The sequence below is a fragment of the Leptonychotes weddellii genome, chromosome 9, assembly GCF_054177405.1.
Source record: "Leptonychotes weddellii isolate Sample4059 chromosome 9, ASM5417740v2, whole genome shotgun sequence".
Lineage (NCBI taxonomy): Eukaryota > Metazoa > Chordata > Mammalia > Carnivora > Phocidae > Leptonychotes > Leptonychotes weddellii.
Window position 1 is genome coordinate 43381819 of NC_138377.1, and position 25509 is coordinate 43407327.

At 39.4% G+C, this 25509-nt stretch overlaps 2 protein-coding genes across 8 annotated transcripts in view; one reads left to right on the forward strand and one right to left on the reverse strand.

Annotated features, from left to right (window-relative positions):
• Window positions 1–11725, reverse strand: part of ATL1 (atlastin GTPase 1) — an 81523-nt gene extending 69798 nt beyond the window's left edge. For all 4 annotated transcript variants that reach the window (XM_006731117.3, XM_006731116.3, XM_081830544.1 and 1 more), the window contains exon 1: window positions 11486–11725. The gene's annotated coding sequence lies outside the window, so the exon portion shown is untranslated. The remainder of the gene's footprint in view (window positions 1–11485) is intronic.
• A 38-nt stretch (window positions 11726–11763) lies between these two features.
• Window positions 11764–25509, forward strand: part of MAP4K5 (mitogen-activated protein kinase kinase kinase kinase 5) — a 109538-nt gene continuing 95792 nt past the window's right edge. For 2 of the 4 annotated variants that reach the window (XM_031025696.2, XM_081830540.1), the window contains exons 1-2: window positions 11765–11903; window positions 12154–12370. In XM_031025696.2, the coding sequence (XP_030881556.1) occupies window positions 12263–12370 (108 nt within the window). In that variant the 5' untranslated portion in view covers window positions 11765–11903; window positions 12154–12262. Of the gene's footprint in view, window positions 11904–12153; window positions 12371–25509 lie in introns of those variants that run through there. The other 2 variants (XM_081830539.1, XM_081830541.1) reach the window with 2 other exon arrangements.

The following is a 25509-nucleotide window of genomic DNA, read 5'->3' on the forward strand; positions in this document are numbered from 1 at the left end:
AACAAAAAAAAGTGAATCTAACTGTATTACAGGTGAGTAACATAACTACACTGAGGGTGTAGGAAGAACTAATCTGAAAAACTTCAGAAAACAGTATTTTGACTATATGCTATAAGACTAAAGACAAAAACTATACACAAGTATCATACTCTAGTTCACTTAAAAACATTTTTTGAGTATAGTTGATAGGCAATGTTACCTTAATTTCAGGTGTACAACATACTTCAGATTTTTTTTCTTCTAGGACATACGTGGGCTAACAATTCTGAAATTACTTAATATATGCACTAGGATTGGACAAATATATGGTACATAATCAGAGCCAGATTTCTTGCTTTTTAAGATAAAGTTATAACAAGGAAAGGAGGAAGGATAGAATGAACCCTGTGGTGTTGAGTCAGAATCTGAAGTATCAGTATGATAGAGTAAAAATACAAATAACTCAACTTTTAAAAATGGGCAGAGGATCTATTAGACATTTCTCCATAGAAGACATACAAATGGCCAATAAACACATGAAAAGATGATTAATATCTTTAGTCACTAGGAAAATGCAAATCAAAACAACAATGAGGGCCACATGGGTGGCACAGTCGGTTAAGCATCCAACTCTTTTGATATCAGCTCAGGTCTTGATCTCAGGGTCATGAGTTCAAGCCTCACATTGGGGTCCATGCTGGGAGTGGAGGCTACTTAAAAAAAAAAAACAAACCCACAATGAAATGCTACCTCTTACCTACTAGGATGAAAAAGACAATGAGTGTTGGTGAGGATGTGGATAAACTGGCATACCCATACACTGCTGGTGAGGATATAAAATGGTGTAGCCACTTTGGAAAGCAGTCTGGCAGCTTCTTGAAAAGTTAAACATTGAGTTATCATATGGCCAGCAATTCCACTCATATATACCCAAAAGAAATGAAAACATATGTTATATGAAAACATGTGTACAGGAATGTTCATAATAGCATGATTCAAAGGAGTCAAAAGGTGGAAATAACCTAAATGCCAAATAACTGATGAATGGATAAACAAAACTGTATATCTACACAATGGAATATTTGGCCATAAAAAGGAATGAAGTACTGATATATGCTACACCACGGATCTTGAAAATATTATGCTAACTGAAAGAAGCCAATCACAAAGACCACATATTGTATGATTCCATTTATATTAAATGTACAGTATTGGCAAATCTATAAAGACAGAAAGTAGATCAAAGTTTGCCTAGGGCTAGGGAGGGTGGAAGGGAGGTTGAAGAGAAACCCTCAGTTTCTGCTTTTGAGTACAGGTTTCTTTTGGGGGCAATTAAAATTTTTTAAATGTTTGAAATCAATTCTGTACAACTCTGTGGATATATGAAAAATGACTGAATTATACAATTTAAATTGGTGAATTATATGGCATGGTAATTACATAGCAATAGGCTACTTTTAAAAAGTCAAGGTCAAGTTTATTTTAAATCAGAAAAAAAGAAGGAAAGGTATTTGTACATTAGTACTCTAGATCTCCTCTCATCCTGACCCCACTGGAATGTTATTTCATAAATTGTTCCCTCCCTCCTATATCCTCAATGCTTTTTTTCCCCCACTGGTTCCTTCACGATGCTCATTTCCCCCCATCCTAAAAAAAAGGCTCTCTCAATCTTGTCATTTACAACAAACATGGATGGACTTAGAGGGTGCTAAGTGAAATAAGTCTGACAGAGAAAGACAAATACCGTATGATTTCACTCATATGTGGAATTTAAGAAAAAACAGATGAACAAACAAAGAAGACAAAACCAGAATCAAATACAGAGAACAACTGGTGGTTCCCAGAGGGGAGGTGAGTGGGGGATAGGTAAAATAAATAAAGGGAATTAAGAGCACACTTGACTTGTTGAGCACTGAGAAATGCACAGAACTGCTGAATCATTATATTGTACACCTGAAACTAATATAAAAGTATGTGTTATTACATTTCAGTAAAAAAAAAAAAGAATAAAATGTAACCTCCTTAAGAAAGAAAAGGGCTCTCTCAATCACAAGTTTCTCCATAGTTGATGCTACAACTCGTTCCTTCCCTATAATAGCTTAACGCAAAAGGGCAATTACTGTCATATAATTTTTTTGAAGATGGGTTGGTTCTGTGGTGATTAATTCAGCAGCTCAATACCATCATTGACCATATTAGTCAGGACATAGATTTGGCTGCTGTAAAAAATTACAGTGGCTTAAGACAGATATTCATTTCTCTCTCATGACATAATCTGAACATAAACCCTCCAGGGCTAATAATGGTGGCTTTGAAATATCAGGGAACGTAAGCTTGGACTTCCATGGTATAATCCAAGATGGCTGCTTGGGCATTTGCATCCTCATTCCAGTCAAATAGAAGGGAAGAAAGGAAAGAAGAGCATATATCTATTCTAAGGGTACAACTCAGAAGTGGCACATTTCACCTCTACTCAAATTCTATTGACCAGTACATGTCCCACCTATTTGATATATTATGTGTATGTGTATCCAACTAAAATTTAAGAAATCTCATATTAAAGAAAGAAGGGAGGGCACCTGGCTGGCTCAGTTGGAAGAGCATGATCTTAATCTTGGGGTCGTTGAGCCCCATGTTGGATGTAGAGATTACTGAAATTTTTTTTTTTTTTTAAAGAAGGGAAATGGATTTTAGAGAATACCAGCAGCCTTTGCCACAAGGACCAAGGTTGCATTTTACCATCCTTAGTGTGTGGACTTATTTTGTAATGTGGGCTCCTATCATGGTGCCAAAATGGCATCTGCCATTCCAGTCACCAGAAGCAGTTAGCCATGCCTAGAAACAAAAAAGGCATGTCTGTGCCTTGTGTACCTTGTTAAAAGCAAGGAAAACCTTCCAGAAGCACTCCCACAGACTTTACCTATGTGTTATTATCTAGAATTGTCTAGCCCTCTAGTAAGAGAAAAGAGGCTAGGCCAATCAAGATTTATCCCCTAGCATTGGGGAGAGTCTCAGTCTCATCTGATGGACACAGACACTCAGAAAAGGTCAACAAAATTGTGGTTCTGATAAGGAAAGAGAAGATAGTTTTTGAGCACAAGGCCCAGGTGATAATCACAGCTTTCATTTTCCCCTTATCCTCCACTAGTATCTCCTCTGATGGGGTGACCCAAAACTTACTTCCACGTGTCCAAGTCCTTAGTGGCCTTATCTTTACTGGGTTGCTGCAGTTTCGTATTGTTCAGTAATAATTAGACACGTGAATACCAAGAGGTATCTTAGTACATACTGGGGTCTCAGACATAGTCCTTCTTGTTTACTTTGTGGAGCAATAACCAATTCCCCTTGGTAATGAGGACCAATCACCCCAATCGGTACAATGTTCCCCTCTCTAACTGTTGCCTCAATGGTTCGAAGGCCTATATGGACCAGGTGACAGTTTCAGTTTCCTATTTAATGAAATTGTGACTGTGTTATCTGGGGATAGTATTTGTCCCTTAGGCCTTCAAATCCACCAATCCTATTTAATGAAATTGTGACTGTGTTATCTGGGGATAGTATTTGTCCCTTAGGCCTTCAAATCCACCAAGCCCAATGTTTTAAAGACAAAGTTGTAGAGACAAAAATTCTTCAAGTGAGTTGTTAGGAATAGAAGAGCCACCACTCCACCCCTTGGTTCCTAGGCCCACACATTCTGTATGTGGGGTAGATAGCAACATATATTGGCTATTGGGTTAAGTCCTATCTCATATCCTTACTGGGTTATCTCCCAGCCAGCATCATAACTGATCCTTCTGCAGGTCTTTCCTCCATTCCCTCAAACTAGCTGCTTCTGAGTGATGGGTTTGAGGTAAGATCAGTTAATTCCATGGTCATGATTTCATTGCTATATTATCCTCAAAGTAAAATGAATTTCTTGCTTAAATTTAATGTTATAATACATGATGATGAAATAAGGCATTCTATAAATCCATGAATTGTGGTACTAGTAAAACAAAACAAAACAAAACAAAAAACAACTTTCCAGGCAGGGAACATAAACCCATACTGGAATATATACCTATTTTCTAAGGATGAATCCCTCTTCTCTCCATAACGGAAGGAATCTAGTATAATAAACTGCCACCAAGTGGTTGACTGGTCTGTATAGGAAATACTACCATACTGGGGCCCGGGCAATAGCCCTGTTATAAGCAGGTTAAACACTCCATAGTGGCAGTAACTATTATCCTTGGCGAGTAGAAGTCCATGCTGCTGAATCCACATTTGGCTTCCATTCCTTTTGTACATGAGCCCATTGAACTAGCATCAGGGTCATTAGGTAGAGGCTGACATCCGTAGGACAGACCATCTTGTAAACCTGATTATTGGAATGAATGCCCTCTTGTGGGCAGTTATGTGGTTCACAGATATTTTCACATTCTGGGTCCATTTTGAGAATCTATCTGTATTACCTCTCCCACTGACTTCCTTGTCTCAGATATTCTTCAAGTTACTGGTCCACCTACTGGCCACTTTACATAAAGATAGATCTATACCTCAGGCCGTCTCTCCTTCCTAACGAAGAGGATAATCAGATGTTCTATTCAGTGTTATGCCCATGGGGAGAATTTCTCTTCATCTCTATTTTTCAAAACCACCTCATTACGGGTAGGGCCATAATTCAGAGGCTATATGCTTCCAGTTGGTGTTAGTATATCATGCAGACCATTAATAAACCAGGTGCAAGCTTTTCCTTCCTTTGCTAAATGAGCATGAGCCCATAGAAAAGGTTAAAAAAAAAAAAAAAAAGGTGGCAAAGAAGTAGGGGCAGGTACAGAGGAAGTCTGTCCATGCAATTTATACATGCCTTCCATATCAGCTCAGGTCACCCCAGTATATGTCTTTCCATTTGACAATGAAATTCTGCTGCCCATGTTCAATTTATGATGCAGTAAATTAGATAACACCCAGTTCCTAAAGAGCAATTCACATCACACAGTCACTTAGTATCCCACAGTCAGGTGTTTAGTTTCTGCCAAGGCCTGGTAGCAAGCCAAGAGTTACCTTTCAAATGGAGAATAGTTGTCAGGAGATGAGGGCATATTCTTATTCCAAAACCCTATCAGTGCAGCTTGCGCCAATAACCTGGACCATCTGTAGGGCATTCTGGTTTTCCAAGTCATATGAAAAACTGGCAGTCATATAGTTTACATGGTAAATGGGTCAGAGAGCAGCACATGCAGTATAGTGGCTCCAAAATCCAAACAGGCCAACCAAGCATTGTGTATTGTTCTTTAAGGTGGGCAATGCAAGGTGGGGCACAGTAACTCCACTGATTGTTAGAAATTTCCCTATTGCACAGGTCTCTGAACTGGGTTTATTTCTCATCCTCTGATAGAAAGGTTTTTTTAAGGTGTCTAGGGCAGTTGCTACTTCCTGTCCACCTATCCAGTTTGCACCACGTCATCAAGGTAATAGAGTAACAGGATGTTCTATTGGATATCGAGAAAACAAAGGTCCCTCTGGAATGATACCATATTATAACTCAAGTGTTTACAAAGGCCTGAGGTAAGACAATGACCAGTCATGTGAAGGCTAACTGCTTCTGATTATTTTTTTTTTAAAGATTTTATTTTATTTATTTGAGAGAGAGAACACTAGCAGGGGCAGAGGGTGAGGGAGAAACTGAAATCTACGTTCTAGGTTTCAAGTCAATAGCTACATTCTAGGTGCCAAGGACCATGATGATTTGCTCTAGTAAAGACTCCACTTACAGAAATACAACTATGAGGCTTCTCCCTCAATTAAGGGGCTCCAGGCTTGTGAACTGGTTACAATTTAAGAATTGGGTGATATGTATTGAATCGCCATTACAGTGACTTGAGTTACATTTCTGCTCGTCAGACCTAGAACTTTTCTGCTTACATATGTCAAGTAGTACTTAAGTGGACTGTTGGTTTCTTTCATTCCTAGACATTGATGATCATACAGAACCAAAAAGATCCTTACAGTCAAACACCCTGATTATCACTTCCTCCTGAGGGTTATCATGGTAACTGCGCTGAACATGTCTTTGACAGTTAAGTCCCACCTGGCCTCTACCAGGATCTCAATATTCCCACTGAAATCATGGATCCTTATTTCACTGTGGCATCTCCATTATCATTTCCAACCGATTAGGACAGCCACCAAAGAATTTTTCAAGGATATCTGTGGCCCTTTACTCAATGCCTTGATAAAGGTAAATTTTATGGGCCGTTATAGGGATGGTATGGATAGAGCATTACTAAGCAGGATATACATAATAGGGCAAGTCCACCATTCCCATCTCCCTGAATCTTCAGATTCCTTCCTCTACAGTATGCCCTGGAAGTTCTGGCATTTCAACATATAGTCTACCAGCTTCGAATAACCAATTCAGAAAGACCACCAGCCACTCAAGTCAACCTGAATCACAGGTAAGTATTTGGCAAGATCCTGTTAATTCCTTCAGTGCATAAGTTTTCTCCTCAAGAACTGGTCTTGTCCTTCTCCATCAGGGCTATGCTGAAATCTCTCTCTTTTTAAAAATTTTTATTTAAATTCCAGTTAGTTAACACACGGTGTAATATTAGTTTCAGGTGTACAATATAGTAATTCATCACTTCCATACAAACCTGGTGCTCATTACAAGTGCTGCATTCCTTAATGCCCATCACCTATTTGAAATGTAACTCTTACTCAAAGTTCTCAGCCTCATTTTTATCTACCCAAATGCCCCCATTCCCTGTTGCAGGGTCCCAATACTTCTCTACCAGGGATCTTACCTTAGCATAACAGATCTAGGTCTCACATTTAATTAATGTTGCAACTTGATAGCCTTTACTATTCGGCCATGGGCTTGATTATCAGCCATTATCTTCTCTGCAGCTACATGAGAAATGTTTCTTCAAAGCTGTCAAAGAAGCTTTTTGATTTTCTACTCATGCCTTAAGTTTGGAATTCAGGCCATTTGTCTTTTTTCCCATTTATTCTCTCAGAGGCAATCAGAGCAAATGACACCATGATTTTAGTAATCATCACTATCAAAGCAGCTAAGTGCAAGAGACTGGTCTTCCAGTGCTGCGCCCTCCATCACACTCCATCTCTTGCCACTACCGATGGTTATTTCAGTAATTGTGATGCCATTGTTTCATTTTCTGCGGCAAGAAGTTTATACAGGTAATTATCAGATTATGTGAGTAATACCATCCCACAAAGCAATGGTTTCTTTTCTGAGGCTTCTTCCAATTCCTGTAACTATCAATCAGGGTTCTGATAAGAGAGATACAGCACAGAAAGAGAATCTAATGAAAGGACTATTTATAAAAATGAGGACAGGGTTAAAGGAACCAATAAGGGAGAGTGAAACACTGTGAGACCAGCAACAGCGGAATGCCGTTATCATACTCATCCTAAAGGGGCAAGGAAAAAGAGAGCTAGTTAGAATCCTCTAAGAGCAATACAGCTGTAGGACAGGGCCACAGCCAGGCAAGGTAGTCTCTTCTGTACATTAGGGCTTCTCAGAACACTAGTTTATATGAGGTGTGAGCAAACTTCAAGCATCCCTTCTGAATGTTATACTTATTATACTGTGAGGAAATCAACAAGAAACAACATATGATTATTTATAACTTACATTTTTTTCTTAGCTACTGAATTTGCAGACAGGACCAAATTGTAAACTGAATACAAGAACACTGCTACCAGTCCTCATTAAAACCTAAAATCCACCCTGGGAGTCAAGATTCATAAAAAAAGCATTTTAACATATCAGATGATCATTTCAAGCTGGATAAAAATGGAATGTGCATTGCCTTCCTCAAGTCTTCTTTTTCTATTTTTTAAAATTTTATTTATTCATATATTTTTAAAGATTTTATTTTTAAGTAATTGCTACCCTCAAGTAGGGCTCAAGCCTACAACCCTGAGATCAAGAGTCACAAGTTCCACCAACAGAGCCAGTCAGGCACCCCTAATTCTTCTTTTTTAAAATTCCTATCATAATGACCTGATACTGATTCTGAATGAGATACATGTTCTATTGCTGTCCAGGGCAAAACAGAATTTTTCTATACTTGGAAAATATGGTTCTTCAATATACAACTGACCCTAACTAATAACAAAGAATAGCTGAACTATTTGAAAACCTAAATCATAACAGTGGCAGATGTCTTCCAAAATTTAATTAATTTATATCTAACAAATCTATGGAGCAATAAACTCAATTACACAGAGTTACATTTCGCAACAAGTTTATGCTGGAAGGTTCATCAGGAGATTATATAGGTTAAGCCTATATGTTCCATACACAAAAATTAATGTCCTCATGCTCTGTTCTGTCACACTTGAGAGTTTTAATTAGGCTTTCTGTCTTGGATAGCAAGTTGTGAAGCTTACTAACTTCTACCTAGAAGTTAAAAAATGTTAAGTCCCCAATTTTTTTTTAATTCAGCGTTGGCTAAAGTTGAAACCAGAAGCCACTGATCATAACTAGCATTTTACTAAAGAACTTTGATAGAACGGAAAACACTACAAAGCACAGAGCAAACCATTATAGGTTGTTATGTAGATAAGAGTAAAACCTGGAAGATGTTCACATGTCAGATATTATGAAGACACAATGAATATATGATATTGAGGCTGGGATCAAGGGCCTATCAAGCTATATCTATTCTTATTCCATACCTTGTTATAATATTGGGTAGTCTGTAAGAAACTCTCCTGTTAGCTACAATTTTTTAATTATTATTTTTATTATTATATTACTTTTACTTAGTAATATAATAATACAAAATTTTATTTATTTAGTAATATTTACTACTATTATTCTTTTAAGATTTTTTAAAAAGATTTTATTTATTTATTTGAGACAGCGAGTGAGAGCAAGCACAGAGGGAGAGCGAGCACAGAGGGAGAGGGAGAAGCAGACTCCCCGCTGAGCAAAGAGCCCCTTTGGGGCTGATCCCAGGACCCTGAGATCTTGACCTGAGCCAAAGGCAGATGCTTAACCGACTAAGCCACCCAGGTGCCCCACATTATTTTTTTTTTAAGATTTTATTTATTTATTTGACAGAGAGAGACACAGCGAGAGAGGGAACACAAGCAGGGGGAGTGGAAGAGGAAGAAGCAGGCTTCCCATAGAGCAGGGAGCCAGATGCAGGGCTCGATCCCAGAGCCCTGGGATCATGACCCAAGCTGAAGGCAGACACTTAACGACTGAGCCATCCAAGCGCCCCACCACATTTTTTCTTTATTATTGAAACTATGTGCCTAATTGTTTACGATGTAAAACTAAATTTATGTACCGTATGTTTATTTTATGGAAATTGAACTTGAATTTCTCTACCAACTGTATAGTATTTAACCCACCAGCTATGAATTCACTGATCTTATTTAAATGAACTCAACCAGTATTTTGAAATCCTTAAGATTCGTTTGGAGTTGGGGGCGCCTGGGTGGCTCAGTTGGTTAAGCGACTGCCTTCGGCTCAGGTCATGATCCTGGAGTCCCTGGATCAAGTCCCTGGATCAAGTCCCTGGATCGAGTCCCTGGATCGAGTCCCGCATCGGGCTCCCTGCTCGGCAGGGAGTCTGCTTCTCCCTCTGACTCTCCCCCCTCTCATGTGCTCTCTCTCATTCTCTCTCTCTCAAATAAATAAATAAAATCTTTAAAAAAAAAAAAAGATTCTTTTGGAGTTGGAATAAAGCAAATGTTTTCCTCTTTGCATCAATTGTGGTACAAGTAATGATTATAACAGACACATTTTTTAACCACCACATAGAATTTCAATTTTTTCCATGCTATCCACCTCTGGGTTGATGGTCAAAGCATATGGATCTGCCATTGCTGGCAACATAAAAATATCTGCACTCCAGAGTCTTGTTGAAGCCTATGACCTCAAACTTTTTATTGCCCAATTCATATCAAACATTGTGTTTCAAGAATAACATGCTTGAAGGATTATCAGACATTTATCCTTGTTCCAAACTGGGAATTCAGAGTTTTCACTTTATGATGGCTCATGAGGTAAACTTTTCTAAAGTCTTCAGATCAGGACAAGATGTGCCTCTCTTGATCAACTGCTTCATTGTGATCTCAAAAACACTATAAAACTCTCTGGCCAATTGGCTGTATTGTTTGGTATCCTATTTTCCCTCTCTTTAACAGCATACCTATTTCTTCATTTACTTATTTCTATTTTGTGGTATAGTATGTATTTTCTGTATGCTGCCTCAAATTCTCTGGAATAATGCAAGTATAAATAAATAAGAATAAATTTCAGACTAGAGAAAGGATCAATGCTTATAGGGTCAAAGGAAGAAAAAAAGAATCTATGACAGTAAACAAGTACTAGGATACCAATAGAACATTTGAAAAGATTTTGAGTCATTGAAGCCAAAAGTATGTGCCCACCAAAACAAGTGCCAAGAAGCTTTGAAAGAAGGAACTGTTCTTCAACAATTTTTTCATGCAGCAAACACATAGGCTTTGTCCATAGAGCATGTAAGTCTGAGCTTACTTATGTTCCCTAAATAAGTGCCCTTTGTGCATGAAGCACAAGAAAATACATATATTCCTTGTCCTGTTAAGGTGTAAATTTAATTTCTACGTTATACAATTAATTACAATGATCACCAACAAGGAGTATATTGCCCAAGAACAGAACTGAATTGAATGTTCAAAACCACAAGCCAACATCTGCAACTTGCTCTTTTGTGATTTTTCAGTTACTAAATGCATTGGCTGAGTGTTATCTGGCTTTTCTGCTCAAAACCTCTACTGAACTCCAGAAATATCTTTGCCAGTATACATAAATCTGGCAACTTTATTTCTACCTTCAGAACAGGACTGGAACTGAAACTGCAAAATAGTTTGTGAAACATCAGCCAAATTACTTCCTCGAGCTCCTGTTCTATATTCTGTGCACTGCGAATTATTTTACAACCTCTTCTATTTGATAACCCTCTTCATAATCCTGTAAAGTGCCTTATCAACACTTTCCGAGGTGTCAGATGCAAAACCTTATTTTCTTCAAGCTGCAGATAACGATACTGAGATATTGCCAAATAATGGTGTCTTGCCCCAGACACATACGGAGAAAGTCCTAGATCCAGAATCACGTTGTGGTCTCTGCTATTGTTTTAGCTTCTGCAGAACTCCGGATCTCATTCAAGGAGCAATCCCCGCGGTGAGGCACCGCGTGTGCCCGACAGGGATAAAGGCCACTAAGACTTAGAAATGTGGAAAAACCCAGTGGAAGACAGGTTGTGCAGGTGTGTAGGGAAGCCTCAAACTGGTACCACTGGGAATGATTTGCAAAACAGGAAGGTGCAGTAGGGTGTGCCGCGCCTTGTTGACCCGGCACTCCCCCACCTCCTTCCCTGGCGCCCCACGGCCAGGTTACTTCTGGCCCAGTGCCCTCAGCGTACCTTTTCCGTGTTGAACTGGAAAGGCTGCCCTCGTGCCCACCCTTCTCCCTCTACCCGTCACCCTCCAAATTTACCTGACGAAGCTGGGGGGCGGTTTACCGGAGGCCCGTCGGTTCACGAATGCCCAGGGGCTCCGTAATCTCAGTGGGTAGCACAGCCTGGGCCCCGAAAGGACGCGCCCGGCCAGGGGGCGCGGTGGCCTGGCGGCCGGGAGGGTGTCGTGTCCCGACCAGGCCTCAGGGCGGCACTCTGGTCCCGCGGCCGGCGCGCTCGGGCGGGCCGCTGGGCGCCGACCCACGCTGGCCGGGAACGTTTCACCCGGTGACGCAGCCCCGGGTGGGGGACGTGGTGCGGCGGCGGCGGCGGCGGCGGCGACGGTACGCGCCTCCGCCGCCGCGAGAGGACGTGCGGTGCGGCGGGAGGCGGCGGCGCAAGACCTGGAGTGGGCGGCGAGTGCCGGGAAGCGGGACGCGGGCGCCGGCGCGGAAGTAGGTGCGGGACTCCGCGCTCAACAAAGAGCCGGGCCGCCCCCCTCGGGTACCGAGCCGGCCCCAGGCCCCCGGCGGCCGGGGAGACCGGCCGGGCTGTTCGCGGGCGGTCAGGAGGGGGAAGGGCCGCGCCCGGGACGGGACTGCGGGGCGCCGTGGACCCTCCCAGGCCCGCCTGTCCGCGGCCCCCGGCGGGGCGGAAGGGAAGGGGCTGGGCCGCTCCGGGTTGTAGCCTTTGCTCGTCCCTCGTGCAGGCGGAGCTGCGGGCAGAGGCTCCATGTTAGGAAGCGGCGCCGCTCGTCCTCGTTAGCGGGAATCGGGGCGCCGCGGGCAGAGCCAGCGGGGGCCGGGCCCTGAGCGAAGATGGAGGCCCCGCTGCGGCCTGCCGCGGACATCCTGAGGCGGAACCCGCAGCAGGACTACGAGCTCGTCCAGAGGGTCGGCAGCGGCACCTACGGGGACGTCTATAAGGTGAGGCAGGCCGGGCCCGGCCCCGAGCTGGGCTGCTTTCCTGCGGTCGGCTGGCTCCCGGGAATAGGGCCACTTTCTGGCCAAGTATGAGACGTGGGGAGGATGCCTTTATTGTTGCATCTTGGGGATGAAGCGGACGGGTTCTTTTTTTACTCAGCTCAGAGCACCCTGTCTGTATTCATTGCTTGCTCTGATCGCCACCAACACGTAAAACTAACCACACCGTTGCAAATCACTGTTGTACTTTTTTTGTGTGGCATAAAGGCTTTTTACGTTTATTTGTGGTATCCAGGGGATTTCGAATCCCCTAGCACATGAGGATGTACTAGGCTTAGCGTGGAAAAATGCTTCATGAAAGACGGTAGATGAGAAAGAATATTGACGTTAGGCATTTGCATTTAGAGAAAAAAATTAAGTGGTTGAGCTTGATTTAAAAAGTCATATGAAACCAGGTCTGTCAATTTTAACTGTAATCAGTGTAATACTAATCAAAATGATGTGTGCACAAACATCCTATGTAGAATTCTGCTTTTCCTGGCAGATGTTTCATCATTTGTACTTGGTTGATTTTTTTTTTTCCCCTACTTTAGCAGTTCCTCTCTCAGGGATTTAGAACATTCCATGACCAAGAGGGGATAAGAGCTGTTGTGTTTTTAATTGTGTTCTTTCGCATTATTTGAGACAAACGGGAGGGTAAGGTACTGTTAATTTGGGATTAAAGAAGAGTTATAGAGAAGCAAACTGAATTCCCTAAATCCATTGAGTTCTTGAAGGATTAAAAGGAAAGAGATTGTTTCAGATTGCTTTATGCTTTTTGTTTTCTATTTCAAAAGGAGCGTTAATGCAATTCATATGGCTATATTAAGGGAAATTTCCTTTGATTTTTGCAACAGCTTTGTTTACTGGATTTAATCATGATATATATCCCATTATTCCAAACGTCCTGTATATAGCTGAAATGGTCTTCTGTCATATGGGTAATTTACTGTCGACTCCTCTGGGGTATGTCGTTGTATTGCACAGATGGCAAAATGGAAAGAAAACATCCCTTTTTTCTCTTTTTCTGCTTTTATTATTCCATTAATAATAATGATTCAAGGTGGTATATGACAACTCTAGCACTGTGTCATTTGACTGAAATGGACTGTGATGGGTAGGCTTTTTATTCATTAAAAGGGCATTTGAATCTTCTTTGTAGGCACTGTTCTAGGTATGGGATGTTGAACTAGGAGGAAGGTCCCAGTTCTTGCCCTGTGAATACCTTTGAATTCAAAGTGGATAATAAAAACAGAATCCTCTTTATGTAGAATTAGAGGTAATTAACTCTTCATTGTTTAGCCATGAATTAGCCATTTTGTGGAAGGCGCTTTAAAAAGTTGAAATTCCTATTTTGCCTTCTCAGTCCTACTTTTTAGTCATTTTCATCTTATGATTCACTATGTATTAGATCAGTTCAATTCAGTTCATGTTAACAAAATAGTCTAAATTCCAGTTCTTGTATATTTTCTCTTCTCCCTACTACAAGAAAATTTAAAGTGTTTTCCCCACAAAAATCTCAAAATAATCCACCTTTTTTTTTTTTTTAAATAAATATAATAACTAAAGCAACTCTCTGGAGTAGGATTTTATTCTTGCCAGGAAAAGCAAAGGGTTGTGTTAAAGGGAAGGCTAATGTTTGTCTTTGACCCTGGTGCCTCCCTGCCCTGTGTCTCTCTTCCACAGCTCCTAAACAGAGGGTCAATGACTGAATATTTATCATACATCATCTACCCCCTCCACCCTGCCCCATCTCCTTCCTCACCACATTCATGTTCTCTCACATTCACATGTATACTCATTCCATTCTTGGTCAGCCTCTGATTCCTAAACATCCTCAAAATCCTGGTTCTTGTTTTCCTTTGTTCTAATTACCTGGAATCACCTTCCACCCCCCCCTTTTCAAATGTTGCTGTCTTACTTATCCATGAAAACCTTCCTCATAGGCTCCTCCAGGAAGCCCTAGCTGTTTTACCTCTCCCCCCTCATCTATTACTTTCCCCTCTTCATTCTGTTCTAGCCACACTGACCTGTTTGCTCTTCCTTAAATATAATAAGCATCTTCCTACCTTTGGGTCTTTGTTCTTGCTATTTCCTCTGCTCAGAATGTTTTTCCTCTGACAGCCATGACTTCTCCCCTCTCTCCTTGCTAAACCCTCCATCTTTTTTTCCTGATTTATTTTTTTTTCTTTGCACGTAATCACCATGTAACATAATCTTTCCTTTTTTCTTGTTTATTATCTTTTTCAATCCACTAACATACTCCATGAGGGCAGGAGTTTTATCTGTTTTCATTTCTCTATCACTAACAGTACCTGGAATTATGCCTGGTGCAGAGTAAGTGCTAAAAATTTGATGAATGAATGAATGAATAATTCTCAGTAATTCTATCGCCTAGTTGTCTGGACATATTCTTTTGACATCACAACATTAAGTTAGCACTTAATACTCTGTGTTAATATGTAATGCCTATTATATCCTATGTATTTTTTGTACAAATTTTAATTGAGTTCTCGAGGAAAATTGTTTCTGGAAAACTATTTCATAGCATACCCATTTTCAGCTGTCTAAATCCTACAGAATTGTGTCAGCTTGTATTTACTTTTATAAATCTAAAAACATGTAACATTCAGAATGTAGTGCTGAAGTTTTGAAGCTCAGAGCAGTTAGAGTAATTTTGCTGTTTATCACTGTGTTTCTGATGAGCTGAAAATCCTTGGAAGCTTTAGAAGTATTTTCAGTTGGTGATATAAACTAGTAAAATAATAACAGTGAAGAATAATGAAGGTAAGTTAGTTGCTCTTCTAGTCGGGTATTATCTACTTTTTTAAATAAATATTACAACTATAGCAACTGTCTGGAGCAGGATTTTATTCTTACCAGGAAAAGCAAGTATCTTATGAAGCAGGAGCTTTAAAAGGACTACAGCTTTGAGACTCTTTGTGAATTATATATATGCTCTTCAAAAACACAGATCCCCTCTGAAGCTCCTGTCTTCACTGAGAATCTCTAGTAGGGGAGAGTTCAATCTTGAACTGGCTATTCCCTGGTTGAAAAGATAAGAATTCTTTTAGATAAATAGAGCAAGAGCAGGAAATGGTAGAGGGGAAAGAAACAAAAAAAGAAATGAGGTGGAAGATGGGTGAAGGATTAAATTTCAGCTGAGTAAATTTTATTTGTAATTAATGTTAATATTTAAATCTGCCAACAGGAAGAGGAAGTCTGGAGATTTAGTGTTTTCACTACCTTCTGTCCACAGAAGAACTAGACATGTCAAATGATCTAGACAATTATAGTATCATGATACAGTTTATAATTAACAATACAAGCCATTGAGGTGGTCTTTATCAAAATATTTGAATCAAAATTGTTCCCAACCTCTATTCCAGAGAAGGTCTAAGAATCTTTTTTTTTTTTTTTTTTTTTTACTTTTGTGGGCTATAAATTCAGAGTGGGCAAACCCATGTATTTTTTTTCTAACCTGCATGCTTTTTCTGATTGATTATACAAGTATGACATGTCTAGCTACAGGAGGGAAGGAATAGATGTCTCTGGTTCATCACTGTGTGAGAGATAGATACTCAATAAGTATTTGTTGAATGATATTAGTTATAGAAAATTGCCCAGAGATAACACAGTTAATAATTCAATATAGTTTATTTCAGGCTCTTTTCCTGTTTTTAAACCAATATGTTTCTAAAAATGGCTTTTATAAAACAAGGATCACAATGTATATCTTTTTTTTCTACTTGAATAGGAATGGCTAGCATTTTCCCTGGTCATTAAATATTCTTCAAAAATACCATTTTTAAATGATCTATTGAACAAACACTCATTTGGTGACTCATTCTAAGGTTCATATTTGTTTTCAGTTAGAAAAATTTTTTTGCAATTATAAATAATGTATAATTTATATGGAAATCTTTGTCATGTAGTTTTAAAACTTTCATGGGTTCTTCTGGGTGCTGGATGAACTGGGTCCACTGGGACAAATCCCTCTTTTATATATATCCTCCTTTTCTCTCCCTTAAGCCAGAAGTCACAATTCTGGAATGACTTGAGGCATTTTGACGCATATTTCAGGATCCCATTGTATAGATTCATTTCTTCTTCTTTTTTTTTTTTATTAAGATTTTATTTATTTATTTGACAGAGAGAGACACAGCAAGAGAAGGAACACAAGCAGGGGGAGTGGGAGAGGGAGAAGTAGGCTTCCCGCTGAGCAGGGAGCCCAATGCAGGGCTCAATCCCAGGACCCTGGGATTATGACCTGAGCCGAAGGCAGACGCTTAACGACTGAGCCACCCAGGTGACCCAAGATTAATTTATTCTGGAAATATTTATTGGATACCAATTGGATGTTAAGGTATGGGGAGGGAGATACAAGAAAGAAAAAGTACACTATCAACAAGGAACTTATAATTTAGTCAGGAAAACAGACATGTAAACAGTTATAATAGTGGAAGTGCCATAGTAGAAGTGAAGTCAAATACCTAATTCTGTTTTTCCTGGGAATAGGGGAAGGGAGGAGAGGAGAAAGAACTCTGATGTGAACTAGGGAGGGTTAACAGAGGAAGGGGCATTACCTGAATTGTAAAAGAATGCAGAGTGATTTTCAGGTGGACAAGATGGGAAAGATATTTCAGGCTATGGGAATAGTGGATGCAAACACCTGGCATCTTGAGAAACCATGATGAATTTTGAGGAATCTGCATCTGCAGATTTGGTGTGACCAAATATAGCAGAGATGTCATAGATGGAGAACACGGGCTATTTTCTGGAAGAAAAGGGCCAGATAATGGACCTTATATGTCATGTCAAAGAATTTGGATTTTTTCCTATAAACTGAAGAGACACTGAAGAAGAGAATCTCTCATGTTGTAGAGGATGGATTAGGTACAGTTGCTGGAAGTATAAAGACCAGTTATTGAATAATCCAAATGAGAGTTCATGCAAGCCTAAATTTAGGTTCTGGAACTGGAGATAAAAGGAAGGGATGGATTTGAGTCATATTTAGAAGATGATCAGAATTACCTGATCAAGTAATCAGTGGCATTTAAAATTCTGACTTGGGTGATAATATTGCTGCCATCAACAAAATTAGAAAATACTAAATGTGTGGGTCTGGATCTTGTGTCTCGTTTTAGACATATGGCATTGCATTGGTGGGTATGTCTAATAGATGGTAGGAAATCTAGCTCTGGCCTTGAGAGATGAACTGGGGATACAGGTTTGGGAGTCATCATCACTTTATGGGCTGGTACCTATGAAATATAGGTGAGGTCACCCAAGAGAGTTTATAGGAGAGTAGAGGAAATGCTGTACTGTTAGAGTGGGGGCAGAAGAAAATGATATATTGAAGGTGTCTGAGAAGGAACAAAGAGGGATGAGGAAGTTCTTTACATAGAGCTCATCTCTATCATCTCCTGCATCCATTCTTTTTCCCTTCTGTTCTGACTGCAATAAGGAAAATATATTGATCTTCAGAAATTATAAATCTGAAGTTTTGTGTCATTCCTCCTTTATTCTTCTTATCCATGGAATAAAGCCTTAAAATAATATACACTTTAAGGCCCTGCCTATCCTGACGTTCTAACCGTTCTGAACTTTATTCAGTTCCTTATATTCACTGTACGTTCTGTCCTTTACGTTTTTGCGGGTACTATTTCCTTTTCTTAGAATTCTCTTCCTCTTCTTTCTCCTCTATCTTTGGGTTTTTTTTCTTTAAGATCTGTTTATTTATTTGAGAGAAAGAGAGCACACAAGCAGGGCAGTGGGCAAAGGGAGAGGGAGAGAGAGAATCTCAAGTAGATTCCCCACTGAGCATGGACCCTGAAGAGGGGTTAAATCTCACCACCCTGAGATCATGACTTGAGCCAAAAATCAAGAGTTGGTCACTTAACCGACTGAGCCACCCATGCGCCCCTGGGTTTAAGCATTGCATTTTCAAGGAGGCCTTTTCTGTCCCTTAGATAAGGTCATATCTGTTTGCTGTATGATTTCTTACCCTAATACTCATCATTTTTCACATGTCATTGTTGCTGTCAGTCTTCCTCCTCTATTCGAACTGCATGAGAACAGGGACCTTGTGTTTACCATTGGATCAGCTAGCCTAGCATGGTGCCTACCAGATAGTATGTGCTCAATAAATACATTTTGAAGGAGTGAGCAACGTAGTGGTCATACAAATAAAAGTCGAAAGGGTTCATTAAGAGCAAAAGATTCAACATCAGTAATCATCAAGGAAATGCAAATCAAAACTGCAATGAAGTATCACCTTACACCAGTCAGAATGTCTGGTATCAAAAAGACCAGAAATAACCAGTGTTGGCGAGGATGTGGAGGAAAAGGGATCCTCTCACCCTGTTAGTGAGAATGTAATTTGGTGCAGGCACTGTGGAAAACAGTATGGAGGATCCTCAAAAAATTAAAAACAGAAATGCCATATGATCCAGTAATTCCACTACTGGGTATTTACCCAAAGAAAACAAAAACACTAATTCAAAAAAATATATGCATCCCTGTGTTTATTGCAGCATTATTTACAGTAGCCAAGATATGGGAGCATCCCAAGTGTCCATCGATAGATGGATGGATAAAGAAGATGTGGTATAGCTATATACAGTGGAATATGACTCAGCCAAAAAAAGAATGAAATTTTGCCATTTGCGATGACATGGATGGACCTAGAGGGTATTATGCTAAGTGAAATAAATCAGAAAGACAAATACTATATGATTTCCCTTATATGTGGAATCTAAAAAACAAAACAAATGAACAAACAGAAAAAGCAGAAACAGAGCCATAAGTACAGAGAACAACTGGTGGTTGCCAGCAGGGAGGGGGCAAGGGGTAGGGGGATGGGCAGAATGGGTAAAGGGAAGTGGGAGGTACAGGTGTCCAGTTATGGAATGAATAAGTCATAGGGATGAAAGGTACAGCATAGGGAATATAGTCAGTGGTATTGTAATAGTGTTGTATGGGGACAGACAGTAGCTATACTTGTGAGCATAGCATAACGAATAGGGTTGTTGAATCACTGTTGTGTACTTGAAACTAATGTAACGCTGTCAGCTATCCTTGAATTAAAAATAGAATAAATGTGTTAAAAAGCAAAATTGTTGAAGTATAAATGGTAAGTAAGGAAGTAGAGGGAATGTAGACCCCTCCTTGAAGCAGTGTAACTGTGAAAGGAAGAAGCAATGAGACACACAGATGTTTCTTCCACTATTTCTGTTTTTTTCCTTCCACTGAGGCTGATTACAGCTTTTCAGTTATTATTCTTCAGGATTGTTTATTACCCAGTGACCAGGAGTGTTGCTGAATTTAGAGAAGGAATTCCACAGGGAATGAAAACAAGACAAAGAATTTGGGAGGAATTGAAAATTGAGAAAGACTAAAGACAAAAACTTAGGATGGGATTGTTAGGGACTTAGATAGGGAATACTTTTAAAGCTTACTTCCCTCCCTTTTTTCTACCCTCCCTCCTTTTTTTCTCTCCCTCTTCCTCTCTCAAGTAGAGCCTCCATTGATTACCAGCCCCAGTTGTTTCCCTACTGTATGGTTAAGATGAGGCACACTGATGAATGGGGAGCTGGAATGGAGCAGGGTGATGACAGGGTGGAAAGGGGTATTTAACATTCAACCAATATTTAGAGGACTTCTTATGTGCCAGACACTGTACTGGGGCCTTGGGGTACATAGGTGAACAAAGTAGACAAAGATTCTTGCTCTCATGGAACTTACATTCTAGTAGAGGGAGAGACGATAAACATAATAGATAAGTTGTGTATATGTTAGTAGGTGATTAAAGATAAGAAAAGAAGGAAACGTTGAACAGGTTAAGGGGGATCAGGATCGCCAGGGTGGGATGGGGGGCAGTTGGGGAATTATATGAGGATCATCAGGGTATGCCTCATTGAGGTTAGATTTGAGCCAAGACTTAAAGCAAATGAGGGACTTAGCTATGTGGATATCTGTGTAATCAGAAGTCTTAAATGTCTGTCTTACTGAATCACCTGACCTTATCACTACAGTTAAATTGTAAGCTTAAGGTGAGGAATTCGAACCAAGACATAGTCGTTGCCATCATCCCATCTTATTGGCTGGTGCAAGAGTACAGATCATTGTGATTTTAATTAAATTAAGTTCATCTGTTGGAGGTGTTACCCATTCCTATGTAATTTTTCAAAAGCATGATTTTGTAAGCAAATATGTAGCTGCCTCTACTATGTCTCTCTCTACTAGTGATCTCTAATCTTTAAATGCTAATAAGTAGGCATGCCTAATGGCCCCAAATATGAAGGTGATAGAAAATGGATGTATATGCTGTTTATTATCTCTCTGACATTTGATATCAAAACATCACCTACTTTCTCTCCTTTTTTGATAGTAATACCATTCGTTTGAATATACTGTCCTTTCTGTGCCCTGGTAGTATGGCATAAGAGATTATTGGGTTTTCATGGTAGTGTGAGAGAGTGAATAATTTGCAAAAATAGGTTAACAGCAAAAAATAAGGACTGTGCTTCAAAAATCGTATTTAAAATTACATGTTTTATTAAGCTAGTGGATATCTTATTAAAAGTTAATTAGATGTTATGTTAAATACTGTGTAAGGTTACTGTGAAAATAAAGTGTGTTATTAGGATGAAGTGTACTATTACGGATGTTTACTATTTTATAAATCATCTGGTTAAATCTTTTTCTTTTTTAAAGATTTTCTTTATTTATTTGACAGAGAGAGAGCACAAACAGGGAGAGTGGTAGGCAGAGGGAGAGGGAGAAGCAGGCTCCCCGCTGAGCAAGGAGCCCAAAGTGGGGCCTGAGCCGAAGACAGACAGTTAACTGACTGAGGCAGCCAGGCGCCCCTGGTTAAATCTTAATTTAGTATTTCTTACTGTGCAGAAATAGGCTTATTTTATGACTGCCTAAAAAAAGAACATGGTTCTGGTTGTAGATATGAAGCTCTGGACTATGACTGAAGGCAAATTATTTAAAAACTCTTTTCTACCTTCATAGAAATGTTGTGAAAACTATAAAAGAAGTCTTTAAAATACTTTCATCTTGGTGAAGGTAGACATAAAACAGTCTGGTGTTTTATTTATATGTCTACAAATCACTGGTGCAGGTGTATAAATTCTAGTTTCAGAATTAACTTGTGGATATAGCCTTCACCTTAGGCTTATAATACATTTTAGTGTTTTTGTTGTTTTTATTACTTAGGTTCAGCATTTTCACTTTAACCATCATTTCCAGTGTTTTTGATAAAGACAAATGGGATAGATTGCAGATTGATTTAGATTTCTTATTCTGCTTTTGCTTTCAAAATTTATAAAAGTTTCATTTCTCAGCTTTAAATTGTGGTTTCAGACCAAATATACAGGAAGAGAAACATGAAGGTTATTAACAAGTGATAACTTGTATTTTCAGGGCTTTGTTGTCAATTTGAGAACCTAGTCCAAGTTCATATTAATTGGAGCAGGCACTTTCACTCGGCTGCACTGGACTAATCGTACATTGGCTATTACTCTCCAGTTATGTGAAGTACTATTTAAGTTAGTGTAGATAACTCTCTGTAAAGGGCAAGATGAACTTAGGTCGAACAGATCTTTATTTCTGTTAAATGTCATCATCTTCCACTGAGATTTTGAGAAGATGAATTGGGAAGCCAGGCAGATAGCCTGATCTATCCTTGGAGGTGTTTGGGCCCATGAATCATATCGGCCCCCACCTTCCAACATTTTTACAAAAATAAAGTTGGATTAAAGTGACTAAGAGTGACTAATGTTTGTTTAGCTCTTTCATAATCAGTATATTATTTGTTTCTTACAATAATCCAATGAAGTAGGGACAGGTATATTATCATCTCTGGTTGACCCAAGAAAAAACTTACTATTTGTCCTAGATCTTACTGTGAGTAAGTGGCACTATGAGGTTTTGAATCCAGATTTTCTGACTCTGTAATCTCTGTTATTTCCACTATTCTCAGCTGCCTGGCGACTGTATCTTTAAATTCATTGGGGCACACACAGCCCTTAACACATTGCTTACCACATAATAAGCTCTGAACAAATTACAGTCAGATGAAACTTGGTGGCCTCGCTCCTCGCTGAGAGATGAGGGATTTTTTTGGACAGATTTGAACGTGCATATAAACTTCAGTTTGCGGCACTAATTTTTAAGAGACTTTTTCCTGTTACCCCTTCTCGTCATTACTCTTACCCTCATATTTTCCAAATCAGAACCCAGGGTTGATTTGCCTTTACTATGGAGATGACTCAGCTCATAGTCACCCTACAATGTAAATAACTAAAAAGAGAATCTGTCCTTTTTCTTCGTTGTTGGGACACTCTTCTATTGTGCCTTCTCTTGCCCTCATTTTGTCTGGACTTTAAACTTACGGTTATTGTTATCTAGATTAACTGAGTCCCATAGACTGTATTGTGTAATGCTATTATAAATTAAAATAAAATACTAATTATTTCAGGCAGTTATCATTAAGTAGTTACTTCTGTGTGCTTCTATCCAATTTAAGGTAAATAGGGCTGCCTGAGAAGGATGTGACTTTTAGCATTATCTTGTGAACCACTCTGTTACTTCTCACACACATGCACCTCCTTTTTTAGGTGAGCTGTGCCTTCTTCCCCTCTTTTTTTTTTTTTTAAAGATTTATTTATTTTGGGGCACCTGGGAGGCTCAGTTGCTTAAGCGTCTGACTTCGGCTCAGGTCATGATCCCAGGGTTGTGGGATCAAGCCCTGCATCAGGCTCCTTGCTCAGCAGAGAGTCTTCTTCTGCCTCTCCCTCAGCTCATGCTCTCTCTGTCTCTCTCTCTCAAATAAATAAATAAAATCTTTTTTTAAAAAAGATTTAATTTTTTTTTTCATTTTTTTTTTTTTTAAAGATTTTTGTTTATTTATTTGACAGAGAGAGACACAGCGAGAGAGGGAACACAAGCAGGGGGAGTGTGAGAGGGAGAGGCAGGCTCCCTGCAGAGCAGGGAGCCATGCGGGACTCGATCCCAGGACCCTGGGATCATGACCTGAGCTGAAGGCAGTAGCTTAACCAACTGAGCCACCCAGGCGCCCAAGATTTATTTAATTTTTTATTTGAGAAAAAAAGAGGGAGCATGCATGCAGTGGGGGAGGGGCAGAGGGGGAGAGGGAATCTCTAGCACTCCCAGCTAAGGGCGGAGCCGCTGTGGGGCTTGATCCCAGGACCCTAAGATCATGACAGGAGCCAAAATCAAGAGTCAGCCACTGAACCAACTGAGCCACCCAGCTGTCCCACAACTTTTACAATTTAAGCTTTTTAGCTATTAATTGTATTAGATGATGAAGATGCTTGGTTCCCTACCAGTTTTTTTCCAGGAATAATTTCCTGTTATTATTTCGGCAGTAGCATAGATCCACGGGTAGGACTTGCCTTCCGGTTTTGCCTCTCTTCCTTGCCTAGGCATAAATAGCCTTCTTTCCTACCTTTTATTTTTAAAATACATTTTAAGTAATATGAGTTAATTTTAGAAAACTATGATATAGGAATAAATGAAAAATTACCTATATCTTCTTTACCAAAAGATAAACATTGCTGTTTATATCTTTGTATACTTTTAAAAGATAATATTGAGGGTATATACATAAATCATAATATATATAAGCACATATATAATATACAATATATACTATATATATGATAATGAAGATTTTTTCATTAACAGTATATCACAAACAACTTTTTATGTTAGTGAAAATATACATTTTATATTTGTATATTATTTCCTTGTATCATTTTACAATTTAAAAAAAATTTTTTTGACTTACATCTGTTTTGCTTAGATTTTTGGCCTCATTATACAATTTTTAATCCATTATTGTTGAACAAGTAGATTGTCTCCAGGATTTCCTTATTATAAGCAATGCTGTGATTAGTGTCCTTGAACAAATTCTTAACACAAAAGTAAAACTCTTGGGGCACCTGGGTGGCTCAGTCGTTAAGCGTATGCCTTCGGCTCAGGTCATGATCCCAGGGTTCCGGGATCGAGTCCCACATCGGGCTCCCTGCTCGGCAGGAAGCCTGCTTCTCCCTCTCCCACTCCCCCTGCTTGTGTTCCTGCTCTCGCTATCTCTCTCTCTGTCAAATAAATAAATAAAATCTTAAAAAAAAAGTAAAACTCTTTAAGTAAATTTCTAGAATTCAATTTTCTAAGCTTTTTGAAATTTTAGTGAATTTTGACTAATTATTCCTCAGAAGTGTTGAACCCACCAACAGTGGTTCCCTATTTTAATCTTAAGCTCTTTCTTCCTTTTTCTTTGCCATTAGGACATCCAGATAATTCAATTTAAGTAATCTTTTGGATGGAACTCTCCTTTTAATAAAATCAATCTTTTCTAAGAAAGGGTTAGGAAAATGCTTTTCACAGGCAAGTAAGTGTCCTAACAGGCTGAGGCTTTAGTGTGTCCTGAGAAAGTCATGTGGACAGATGTAGAGTAACCTTAACAGGAAGGCTTCAGGCTCTGAATATGTCTGCCTGGGAATATGTCTGCAGGGGAACGCTGCACTGCAGTCTCCTGTGGCAGCAGGAGCACCTGTCTAAACTTGTACAACTGTATGGAAGGCAGCTTGGAAATACTCCATAAAAATTAAGGAATTTGTGAGTTGGCAGGGACTTCTCACGCAGTGCAAAAATCCCAAACCCTATCCTTGACAAGTGGTCATTTAACTTATTTAAACAATATGGACATAGTATGTTCAGAAGTAATCAGTTCCTTTTTAGGTGCTATCTGTAATCTGTCCCATTGAAACTCAAACAGAGCAGGTACATCTTTGTAATTCTTTGCTCTTACTCCAGCAATACTACCCTCATATCTGACGTATCTGATGCATAGGTTGTGCTCAATGAAAAAAAATATTAAAACAATGAATGACTAATCTTTATTTTAAATTTTCATGTGGAGGTTATGCCCTAAGTGACTCCACCCTTATTATATTTTGTTCCCATAAATTTAAGTCTTACTGGAAGTAGTTTCTTGAAATTCATATAACAATTTACATATTTAATATGTCTAGTGTTTATAACCTCCCTTTTTACTAAAAGGATTCATA